Source organism: Narcine bancroftii, chromosome 3, assembly GCF_036971445.1.
Source record: "Narcine bancroftii isolate sNarBan1 chromosome 3, sNarBan1.hap1, whole genome shotgun sequence".
In the NCBI taxonomy this organism is placed as follows: domain Eukaryota; kingdom Metazoa; phylum Chordata; class Chondrichthyes; order Torpediniformes; family Narcinidae; genus Narcine; species Narcine bancroftii.
Genome location: NC_091471.1, coordinates 331,207,137 through 331,219,594, shown reverse-complemented (window position 1 = coordinate 331,219,594; position 12,458 = coordinate 331,207,137). Strand labels below are relative to the sequence as shown.

Sequence of the window (12,458 nt, the reverse complement as noted above, 5' to 3'; positions counted from 1 at the left end):
CCTGGATTTAATGAGGTTCCTGCAAAATTAATAATGAGAACTCATATTTAATATCAGCGCATGCACAAATTACTGTGGAAAATGAGTTGAGATGTAAAGGTAGTCAAGCTAGGGAACGAGAGAGAGAGAGAGAGAGAGAGAGAGAGAGAGAGAGAGTGAGTGAGTGTACACAGATGTAGAAGATGGATATGGCTCTGATAAAGATCACGGTCATGCAGATGACTAGGAAGCATCAAGAGTGAAAGGATGGGTGTCAGCTGGTCAGAACTGTAGACGTGAAGGCCTCTGATCTCATGACCTTGTTGAATGGCTGGACAAGCCAGATGGACTATTCCTGCTCCTATTTCTTATGTTGTGTTAATGTTGTCTGTACAGATCAATGGGACATGCTGGGGTATGTTTAAAATGAATAGTCATTAAAGTACAGCTTTGCAGTGAATGCATTTATCCCAGGTCATCAAAAGATCATTTCCCTCACCATCTCTCCTTCTGAACATCACATCATAAAATTGATTCTTTTCTACTCATCAATTCATCAGTCTCCTGATTCCGACATTCACATTTGCTTTCATTGAAATATAATGAATTTATTTAAAGTTTCAAGATCAGCACGATTAATGCAATGCTATTACAGCACCAGGGTTCAAATCCAGCTCTGTAAGGAGTTGGTATGTTTACCCTGTGACCTGTGTTGGTTTACTCCAGGAACTCAAGTTTCCTCCCACGTTCCAAAAACATAGGGTAGATCAATTGGGTAACAGGAGTTTCAATAACTAGAATCAGCTTCCATCATGTTGTAAATCAATCTTAAATGTTAATCAACTGTAAGGGATGAGAATAAAATTGGTGGGTGCAGATTCTTACCAAAATACATCATCAACATTGTCACTTCTTTACCAAACCCCTTTCCTCTGAAACTAGGCTCTAAAAATAAACAGAATATGTAATATTACCACGTGCAATACAGACAATATTGGCACTGGTCCAAACACCAAGTGGAGAGCAGAGTGCGCCAGTACAACTAAAATCTGTGACAGAGCATAAAGCCTATTGTTAAAACTGCCACAGCGGCCCAGAAGGGACCCTGAGGAAGATGTGAATGCTGCATCCTGACAGTTTCCAAACCATTCTCCCAGCATTAGAACAGTCAAAAAGCTGTTCTCCTGACGCAGCCCCCGGAAAGGCACCATCTCAAAATGTTTTACACAGATCAAGTGGACTCAACTAAAGGCTGAATTCAAAAACAGATGCTTGGATATTGATGCAAGTCAGTGTGCTACTACCTTTCCCAATAATGACCACAGCCTCCAGCTAAACATATTGCGGGGCCCCAATACTGCAGCAACAGCTATTGTTAGTTAACGATCTTCACAGAGCTCGCGTGGGGGTGGGGGGGCAGAAGATTGGAGTGGAGAGGAAAAAATCTATCAGCTATGACTTGAAAATTAGAGCAGATTTGAGGGGCAAAATGGCTTAATTCTGCTCCTATGTCTTCTGGTCTCATTATCTCTTCAGAATAACGCTTGACGGCTGAAGTCAGGTGTTACGGATGACAGTTCACTGTGAGAATTTAACCAAGTATACAATTGAAGAATGGAAGAACATAAAACTCCAGTTTTCACAACTGGATTGGAGATCTTCAAAGAGGAACTAGAGAGGAGCTTCAAGGTCTTCTAGACTCAAGCTCAGATACTCATTTGCCTGCCAACAATTTCTACCACTGTAGACAAATCCAATATTTATTTCGTTCACCTTATCCCCACAACTGAGCACTATTTTTTTTCCCCTTCCAGTTATGCACCCACAAATGCTGGTGGAGATTCACTGATGCCCTTTTCTTTGCAGAGATGCCATGGAATTGCTTGCATCAGGAACTTTCATGAAAGAGGCATTGCGAACTATTATTAAAGTGGATTAACGGTCAGACGTTCTAGTAACAATCTGCTAATTGTTAATGAAACTCTCCACCACTGAAAAGTAAAGATTAACTGGAGTTTTATTTCCACTCATTATAATAGACAATGTGTGGTGTAAAATTATATTTTAAATGTCTTCATTCGTTCTTTTTTGTGTGCCTTATCTGATGTGCAATTACCCTCTGCATTAGACAGTTCAAATTATGCCCAAAATGTAAAAATGCCCTACATAACCAAAATCTTTGTGACATTTTAACTGGTACCCAACCTGCAATCATAACTTCAATTTCAGCCACTGTGAGGTCTTCAGGATCCGTAAAGAACAGATTCACATCTCCCACCATGCAATCCTCTTCTGTGCATAAACCACTCTCCCATTTCATCTTGTCCAACACAATGAAGGTACATTCTGTCACAAAACAAATGAAGAGCATCAGTTCACATACTCTAAAAATTGTGCTCACATTTGCTTTTTTATTCATGCTTACCATAAACCATAAATTTGTGCATAAACTGACAAGATCAGACTTTACCTGAAGGATCACAGCAGTAAGTACACAATAGCCAGCAAATTTTAACCTACACATTTGTTGTTTACTCAATGCTAATTGCAAACTGTTAGCACCATTTCCCTGATATAGACCATAGCCCATGGTGGCTACAGATGGACTCACATTAATTACACATTTCTTGTATCGTTTCAACTGGGACTGCTGGTGTAGGGAGTTATAGACTGCACTGTCATCTCCATTGGCAAAAGTGAAATCAAACCCAGAATAAAAGTCTGGCACCACTCCCTCAGTGTGTTTCTAACAAAACCACAGAACTGAAAAACTGATCCAAAGTTGGAATGTGTAATAATATATTGGAGAAGAAAATACAGAATCTTCCTGATTTGGGCCTGAGATAGCGTACACCAGAACAGACCTGATGTGCCTAATGTTGACCCAAAACCTCATCATATAGGGCTGTTTTGGTAATTCCACAAAAAGACAATTTTTGATCAGAGAAAATCTAATCGCTCTCTTTTGACATTTAAATAACAAGCATTAAAGCTATCCGCATTTCAGAGACCATTAACAACTAAAGACATAATTGGACCAGGCAGTTGCTACAAGCAGGTCAGAAACTGGGCATCCTGCGGCGTAACCATCAGATTCTCGGAGCATTTTTACATCTACAGGGCCCAAACCAGGAGCCCAGTTGAATGCTCACCATTTGTCTGGATAAGTGCAGCTCCAACAATTCTCAGGAAGCTCAACGGTGATCAGCTAGTTCGAATGACATCTCATTCACCACAGAGGTATCCATTTCTTAAACCCACTCAGGAAGAATTTAAGTTTTTAAAGTTAATTTATCACAAAAAAAACACCCAGAACAATGAGAAGGGTTTATCTGCGAACAAGCCAACATGATATCTCCAGCATGATATACAACCATTGTACAGGATTACAATGTCAAGGAAGATCAATTACCGCCAGACAAGGGTTAGGAGCACTGCTATTAGATTCATTTAGAAGCCTCATGCTGTCGGACAGAAACTATCTTTAAGCCTGTAGGTGTGTGCTTTCACTCTTAATCTTTCTCCCCCAATTGGAGGAGGTCAAATAGGTATATTGAGTGCCTTTCCTAAGGATCGGGAGATACTGATGGAGTCTGTGGAGAGGAGGGAAGTTTGCGTGACTTTCAGAGCTGTATTCAGCACCTACGTAACTTATTCTGATCTTGAGCAGAGTAGCTCCAGTACCATGCTATATCTTACTTTCAATGGTGCACCTGTAGGGGTTGTTAAAGAGCAAGTGGTCATGACCAACTTCCTCAGTCTTCTACAACAAGCATCGACGTGCTTGTCCCAGGTCAGGTCACTGGAGATATTTATTCCTAACACTTCTCTGTGGATTGTCACCTTGTCATGACGAAGAAGTTTGTGTGATAGAGAAATCCGTCTGGAGCTATGCTCCTGGTAGGACCACCCATGGCGGTAAGATCGAGGGTGAGGTCCCTGACAATCCAACCAAGACCTCAACAGTGGAAGAGATGGTGGAACTCAATGGCTGTGAAAGTTGATGAAGGTTGCAACAAGTCCATCAGCTCCAATCGTCGTGGCTTTCATGCCACTGCAACTAGTTGGTTGATTTGTGAAGTACCATACGCTTCTTGGAGGGCAACATCAAGTACATGTTAAACAAATATGTGCACAGGTGTCTTTGCTCAGTGGGCCACTTTCCAAGATTGGACTCATAAGCCACTTCAGAGCCATGATGATTCCCAACAACTCGAAGCCATCTATTGTTTCCCTACTTCACCATTAGCATGAACACAGCTGCCTTCCTGCTCAATGATCGTCTCTTTCATTTTATTGATATTGAGAAAGAGGTAATCTTGCCACCATGCCACTAGTTTTTACAATCTCTTTCCTGCACCATCTCACCATTATTTGATACCCAGCCCACTATTGTGGTGCAATAGGCAAATTTGACAGTTGTACAGTCATGGATGTAGAGCAGGGGTGTCAAACTCAAATTCACAGAGGGCCAAAATTAAAAACTTGGACTAAGTCGAGGGCCGAACTAAATATTTATTGAAAATTTTCAACAACATCTGCATGTTTTCTCTTCTTTCAACATATGTAATGTTAAACTTTTTCTTATTAAAATAAATGTTTAATAATAGTTTTGGATAAACTCTTTCATTGTCATTGCCATTGGCCCATTTCCTTTAGCGTCTGAAACCGTGCACATGACGAGTCAATGAGGGATGATTAAAGCAGTGGTCTTCAAACTTTTTCTTTCCACCCACAGACCACCTTAAGCAATCCCTTACTAAACACAGAGCACCAATGGTACAGGGACGCGAGTGGAAAGAAAAAGGTTGAGAGCTGTTGTATTGTGGTAACTCCACAACTGATTAGGTTAATTGTTAGGCAAGTGGTCAGAGAAGGACCCCCCCCACCCCAAGAAAGGCTTAAATCACAGGAACAAAATAAGCTTCTGTCTCACTGCTCCCAATCTTACACACAGTCCTGATGTGGAATGTGGGGTCGCAGCTCCGCGTTCACCCGAGTTCAGGTGTTGTCTGTGTGGAGTTTGTACGGTCTCCCCTTGTCTTGGACCAACAGGTCGGTCGCCTGACAAAGGCACCCGAACCCCCCGTTGAAACGCCGGCATCCGGGGCGGTGGAGGAATTGGCCGAGAAGAGCGCGTTGCTCCCACCCCCCTCTCATGGTTGGAGAGGGATTAAACTGCGATCTCACGGCACCGGGCTCGTCTCCAACAAAAGGAGCGGGAGGCAGGGTCCGCTGCGTACGGAGCGAGGGGGAAGGCATCGCCAACGAGACGTTCAGTCCGGCGTCGCTGCTGAAGCGCAGACCCAGCGAGGATGGTCCCCAACTCCAGCTGCGTCTGTGTGTCCGGGAGCCAGGCGGGCTGAGTGCGGCGCTCTGATCCCCGGGATTCGGGACTCTGAGATCCCTCCACACCTCCGGCGTCTTCATTTTCACCTTCAGTGTGCATGCGCTATACTGGCACGGCGGCCAGCGGACCAACTCTAATATATATTTAATATGATCTTGCGGGCCAAATATAATTATATCGCGGGCCAAATTTGGCCCACGGGCCAGAGTTTGACATGTGTGATGTAGAGGGAGTAGAGAACAGGGTACACATTCTTAAGGAGAGCTGGTGTGAGTGTGTTGTTATCCATCTTCGCTGATTGCAGTCTGTCCAACAGCATCCAGCTGCACAGGGAAACTTGTGACCGCCACTGCTGAGAAAGGCAACTGTAGCACATGCAGTTAGTTCACAAACCTAAGAACATAGAAAATTAGAGCAACCTTTCATCATGATCATGGCTTGGTCTCAAACCATCGTACCATCTTTCAGCATGGTCGCCACATCCAGATTACTGCACATGAACTGCAATGATTCAAGGAATGTGGCTCACAAGCCCACAAAGCAATTAGCTTTGAGCAATAAATGTAGGCCTTGCCATCAGCAAGCATGTCCAGGATAGAAAAAGTTTATGAAATGGAAGCATAGCAATTCCATAGCATCAGCATTCCTCAAATTGGTCAGCCAGAACATAATTTTGTAGTGTTCTGAAAAATATGCACAGTCAGTAATAGAAAATAAAAGATGACCAAAAGGAAGCCAACTCAAGTTACTAAATCCTTACTGTCATCATCCTCCTGCCAACTTCTCTGCATCTGATACTCCTGTTCCAGGGTGAGAGGCTCTGAAGCTGTGAGTTTTAGCAACTCTTCTGATTTCATCCACTGGTGATACCTGTAACCAATGACATGTCAATCAGGTACAGAAATCAACGTGTCATCGACTACAAATAACGGTGGAGAAACATAAAAGGTGCTCTCTCCTCCCAGTCTACCATGTGCAATAATGTTATAAGCCACTGTGAATCAACAGCTTATTTTACAACAGTCCACTGAAGTAAATGTTAGTAAGAAATGTGAGAGAAGCAGGCCAATTTTCCAGCACAAATTTATGGTATAGCCTAAAATCTAGGTTACTCTCTGCCACACGAGATAAGTAAAGTAATTCTGTAAACAATGTTTAGCTTAATTCTCCACTTACAGTACCAAGAGCTAATACCCAAGCTGTGGTCACCAACAGTCTCTGCAGAGAGATTCTAAGTGCTTAGTTCCAGCTGGTGATTCTGGTTCAGAAATTACTCTGAATCTCTATCAACACGTACGTTTCTTCTGCAGAGTTTGCATGAGAATCTACCATGTAAAAACCTGAGCCCAGACAAACACAAGTGGATAAATGAAAGTAGGAGATGATGTAACCCTGCTCTCACTTTATCCTGTTTCTACCCCGGCAGGTCATAAGTGTGCACTATGAAATGAAGGATGGAGATCAAGAATTTGGTTGTGCTGTGCCAGAACAGCATCTGCTGATGTTGAGAACAAGAATGAAGGTCCCTTGACTTCATTAATGGGATGAAGGAAGAGGGGCAGTACCTTCAATTTCAACTCCATCCGCACATGCGCGACACCCAGTTATCACAGCGCACAGAACATATTAACTGGCCCCTGCCCCGGCCCATGAACACGCATTGGCCCCCTCGCTGAACAGACCGTAGGTGAGCACGGATCCTCCCCACCCCCCTTCCCCCGGGGTAGGGGGGTGGGGGGAAAGGGTTACAGCACACGAGCGCCCCCCCCCCCCCCCCCCGCGGGCCGTGGGCCGTGGGCGAGCACGGATCCTCCTGCCATCATTCCTCACCTGGGCACGTGCCGTGTGCTGTAGGGCACGAGCGCCGCCAGCTGACCCAGCAGCACGACGTCCTCGTTCAACCGCATCCCCGGCGGTCGGAAACTCGGCGAAGCATTGCGCATGCGCAGCAGGCGTCGTCACGCCCCACCCGTGCGACAACCAATTGCGCCTCCCACCTGTGAGCATGCGCAATTCTGAGACAGTGGATACAGTGGAATGGTGCACTGTATCCATTGTAAAACCAGATTTTGCCGTTGTATAAGACGGTCTGAAATATAAACATTTCACCTTAAAATGAAGGGTCGTCTTATACGAGGGGACTAAATTTCTCGTCTCAACGCCGCCGCCATCTTTCTGCCGGTTCCCACGCTATCGCGCATGCCCAGTTATTTGCGACGCCTCAGCGTTTTCCACTTGGTCCATCTGCCCGTTTGTTAGGAGCAGGCTCTGCCTAGGCTTTAAACGGCTGGTTATAGGAGACCTCAACAATGAAGACGCTGTTTACATCCGGTACCGCACGGATGGCAGTCTCTTCAATCTGAGGCGCCTGCAAGCTCACACCAAGACACAAGAGAAACTTGTCCGTGAGCTACTCTTTGCAGACGATGCCGCTTTAGTTGCCCATTCAGAGCCAGCTCTCCAGCGCATGACGTCCTGTTTTGCAGAAACTGCCAAAATGTTTGGCCTGGAAGTCAGCCTGAAGAAAACTGAGGTCCTCCATCAGCCAGCTCCCCACCATGACTACCAGCCCCCCCACATCTCCATCGGGCACACAAAACTCAAAACGGTCAACCAGTTTACCTATCTCGGCTGCACCATTTCATCAGATGCAAGGATCGACAACGAGATAGACAACAGACTCGCCAAGGCAAATAGCGCCTTTGGAAGACTACACAAAAGAGTCTGGAAAACAACCAACTGAAAAACCTCACAAAGATTAGCGTATACAGAGCCGTTGTCATACCCACACTCCTGTTCGGCTCTGAATCATGGGTCCTCTACCGGCATCACCTATGGCTCCTAGAACGCTTCCACCAGCGTTGTCTCCGCTCCATCCTCAACATTCATTGGAGCAACTTCATCACCAACATCGAAGTACTCGAGATGGCAGAGGCCGACAGCATCGAATCCACGCTGCTGAAGATCCAACTGCGCTGGGTAGGTCGCGTCTCCAGAATGGAGGACCATCACCTTCCCAAGATCGTGTTGTATGGCAAACTCTCCACTGGCCACCGAGACAGAGGTGCACCAAAGAAGAGGTACAAGGACTGCCTAAAGAAATCTTTTGGTGCCTGCCACATTTACCACTGCCAGTGGGCTGATATCGCCTCAAACCATGCACCTTGGCGCCTCACAGTTTGGCGGGCAGCAACCTCTTTTGAAGAAGACTGCAGAGCCCACCTCACTTTCAAAAGACAAAGGAGGAAAAACCCAACACCCAACCCCAACCAACCAATTTTCCCGTGCATCCGCTGCAACCGTGTCTGCCTGTCCCGCATCGGACTTGTCAGCCACAAACGAGCCTGCAGCTGACGTGGACATTACCCCTCCATAAATCTTCGTCCGCGAAGCCAAGACAAAGGATAGGAGCTGAGTGCTTTATTTTAAAATATCTTCAAAATTTAAATCTTTAAATGATCATTTAAAATATTGTGATTTGGCTTTAACAAGATCCTCTGGTCAGCGGGAAAGGCCATATAACCATATAACCCAGATTCTTTTTGGGGGGGGGGGCGTCTTATACAAAATGGTATCACTCAAAAACATTTCGGGTAGAAACTCGGGTCGTCCTATACAACAGCATATATTGTATATCTAGGGAGCATATGCAATAGAGAAATTAAACAACCATTCTCAACAATTTTGGCTGTGGACTCCTCTCCTCAAAGTTTATGGGTCTTCTTCCCAGTGGCGGATTAACCATTAGGCTGATGCCTAGGGGTCCAGAGGGTCATAACCACGGGCACACCTTGTCAATATGGGTGTTAAGGCTCGCGGAAGTACCGCGCTTACCTGTCAATCAGCAGCGGGAGCTCAATGCTACTGATCCCAATGTTTCCTGTCAGCGTCACTCAGGAGGTTTACTTTCTTAAACAAGACTCTCCCTTTTGTGTTATTTTGTATCAAGACTTTTTTTTTAAAGAACTTGTTATTTTTCCTTTTGTAACTAACAGACTTTTCAAATTATTCAGGGCTAGCATACGGCTTCTGTAGGATTAAGTTTTGTTTCATTTTAATGAAGTTTTTCCTACCCTCCTCCAGCACGTACCTGGTGGATAAATTCAGGATATGTGAGGGCATCACGCCCAAAGGCTAATATATGGAACAAATTTTACTTTATTCTATTCAAATGAAGGGTAGGGCAAGGTCAGGGGGCCTTACTAAAGCTCAGCCTAGGAGCTGGGTGGTAGTTAATTGCCACTGCCTCTTCCATGTGAAGCAATCAAGTTTTGGTTTCTTCTGTACCTCTGCAGTGAAAACTCAGTATTAAGTAATATACTGTTACATTTTTATACTTTGAATTTAGACATACAGCACAGTAACAAGCCATTTCTGCCACAAGCCCTCGACCCCTAGTATGTTTTGAATGGTGGGTGGAAACCAAAACCCCCAGGGAAAACCCATGCAGACACGGGAGGATGTACCAACCCCTTACAGACAGCACAGGATTCGAACCCCAGTCCCGATCACTGACACTGTAACAACATCACGCTAAATGCTACGCCAACAGTTCCACCCCTAGCACACTAACGAGACAGGGACAAACACACACTCCCAATTCCCTGTACCAACAGAAGGGACGGCTCATGCTAAGTACTGCCAAAAAATACTACAGTCCCTCTCTAAGTGTAGTACGCACCTTACCAACGACTCCTCCAGTGAGGTTCACAGTTAAGCAACCTGGTGTAGAGCAAAGAGAACGTACAAAGCCCATGGTGGGCTTTTAAAGTATAGTAAGCTGGGGAGTCCGGCCCAGGTGATCAGTAAGTGATTTTAAGGGGCCAATGGTCGGGTGTACATTAATGGGTGGGCAGAGTCCCACCTTGATTGCCAAGTGATGAGACTTGTGACTAGATTCCAGACGGAGAGGTCGCATGACCCTTCACATTCCACATTTCCACCAAGTTCCAGACGGAGAGATCACATAACTCTCCCCAATCCACACTACACCAACCCCTTTTTACAGTTCTGGTATCGCAACACCTTCTCACCTTCTTCATCAGGACCCCCCACCACCACATTCTTGCTCCAAAACCAATCTACAAGTCCTTGCAGCAAATCCAATGACCTTTTTGACCTCTGGAGCCTGTCCTGCAACCAGAACATGTCCCTTGTCTCTTCATGGAGGTAATTGTCAGATGTAGCTATTAATTGTCTTCTGAGGGAGCTTCCTTTCTTTTCAAAGCATTTTTATTGAATATATACAAAGTCTTCTAATATAGCAAACAACAAGTACACATATACACATCACAAATTAAATCTAAATGTCACTCGATAAACCTGTTCACATTTGTTGATTTAACAATATTTCTGAAAAATAAATCTGGATAGAAACCAAGTAAATCCCTTGGTCTAAACAAAGGGTAGATTCCATCTAGTTTAATGATTTGATCGATGACAAACATAATTAACCCATATTAACAAGTTAATCTAAAAGAACGGAAAAAAAGAAACAAAAAAACCCTAAAACCAAATCTAATCTACCCTTCCCTCTAATCAAGGTTACCTTTTAGAAAAGGATCTCTGAGGGTCGGAGGGACCTTCCTAACACCTCATTTAGGAATAAGTTTAAGAGCGCTGCCCGGTTATCGTAGTCGTTACAATCTTGTCACAGCGCCAGAGGCCCGGGTTTGAATCCCGCGCTGTCTGCAAGTTTTCTCTGTGTCTGCGTGGGTTTCCTCTGGGTGCTCCCATTTCCTCTCGCCCTTCAAAAAACATGCGGCTTGCAGATTAATTAGAATATTTGGGCTCGTGGGCCGGAAGGGCCTGTTACTGCGCTGACTCTCTAAATTTATCAAAAGTAATGGAGGGCAAGGTGAGGGTGCAGGGGAAACAAATGATTGGATAGGGAGGTGCTATAGAAGTTTAAACACAATGCTGGAGAAACTCAGCAGGTCAAACAGTGTCCTTTATAGAGCAAAGATAAAAATGTATAACCAACATTTCAGTCTTCAGCCCTTCATCAAGGTGTGGAAAAATGTAGACAGGCGCCTATCGTATATTACTCCACTCACACGAGACGAGGTTAATCCTTTGGATCTTTATTTAATCTAAAATGGTTCTACTGTGTCCCACAATACAAAGCTGTTATCTAATGTCACACACATGCACGTTCCATAACACTCTTCCCCCAAAACAAAACTAAAACTAAACTAAGAATACCAACAATATAAGTCAGCGGCAACAAGTAAATTACTAAGCACGGTATTTCTCTTTTTTTTTAATTTTTTTATTTTTCACACTATAAACCATACTGACCAAAATACATACAGACATTTTTCTCCCCTTTTTCCCCCTCCCTTCCCTCCCTCCCTCACCCCCCCTTCCCATTTATTCAAAGTTCAATCTATAAGATACATTAAACCTGTTAAACAATGTCATCACTTAATAAAAATAAACAAGGAATTTTTGTCTTTTACTTTTATATACTGAGTCAGTTCATTTCGTTGTCTTCTCCTTCTGTCATTTTAGGTGGTGGAGGTCAAGCACGGTATTTCTTAATCAATCATGGGACAAAGGCCTTCAAATGTTTATGGAGGATGTTTCTTACATTCAGATCTTCTTGGCGATGGAAGACTTGGAGGACTTTTCGATTTCTCAGGAGAACCCTTTGGTCTTTCCAGGGAAACTACCGGTCTCGCAGGAAAACGTACCACAGCTAACCCTGGAGATTGGGTAGCTACCATTGGGAAGTCCGGTGGCGGATCATCACTCTCCTGTGTACCCAACGGCGAGGGTATCTCTAGAACCGGTATCGACCACCAGGGTCACTTTTTTGCCTGGGTCGTACTGAATGAGAACATTATCTTTAGAGGTCAGCATTTTCTTCAACCGCTTGAAAGTTTTCTCTCTTTCTGTGGTCCAACACTATTGTTGATCCTTCTTTAGTTAACCAAGTTGCACAATGTGGACATGTTGGGGACATGTTTTTGATAAACCTAAGAATGGCTGTAATTCCACTTGACTTGTTGAGCAAGGTGCCTTACGGACGGCTTCAGTACCTGCTGTGTTCATCCGGACTCCTTCGCTGTCGATTGTAAATCCCAAATATGTCACTGAGGGTACCATAAACACATATTTATCTTGA

At 44.4% G+C, this 12,458-nt stretch overlaps 1 protein-coding gene and 1 long non-coding RNA gene across 7 annotated transcripts in view; one reads left to right on the top strand and one right to left on the bottom strand.

Moving 5' to 3' along the window:
* Positions 1-7,502, bottom strand: part of nat9 (N-acetyltransferase 9) — a 23,321-nt gene extending 15,819 nt beyond the window's left edge. For 2 of the 6 annotated variants that reach the window (XM_069929292.1, XM_069929294.1), the window contains exons 1-4: positions 7,160-7,268; positions 6,090-6,199; positions 2,185-2,325; positions 865-924 (exon numbers count right to left, since the gene is read on the bottom strand). In XM_069929292.1, the coding sequence (XP_069785393.1) occupies positions 865-924; positions 2,185-2,325; positions 6,090-6,199; positions 7,160-7,236 (388 nt within the window). In that variant the 5' untranslated portion in view covers positions 7,237-7,268. Of the gene's footprint in view, positions 1-864; positions 925-2,184; positions 2,326-6,089; positions 6,200-7,159; positions 7,274-7,438 lie in introns of those variants that run through there. The other 4 variants (XM_069929295.1, XM_069929291.1, XM_069929296.1 and 1 more) reach the window with 4 other exon arrangements.
* Positions 6,948-12,458, top strand: LOC138759218 (uncharacterized). Its single transcript, XR_011354659.1, has 2 exons — positions 6,948-7,016; positions 11,843-12,458. It is a non-coding gene; the product is annotated as an uncharacterized lncRNA (long non-coding RNA).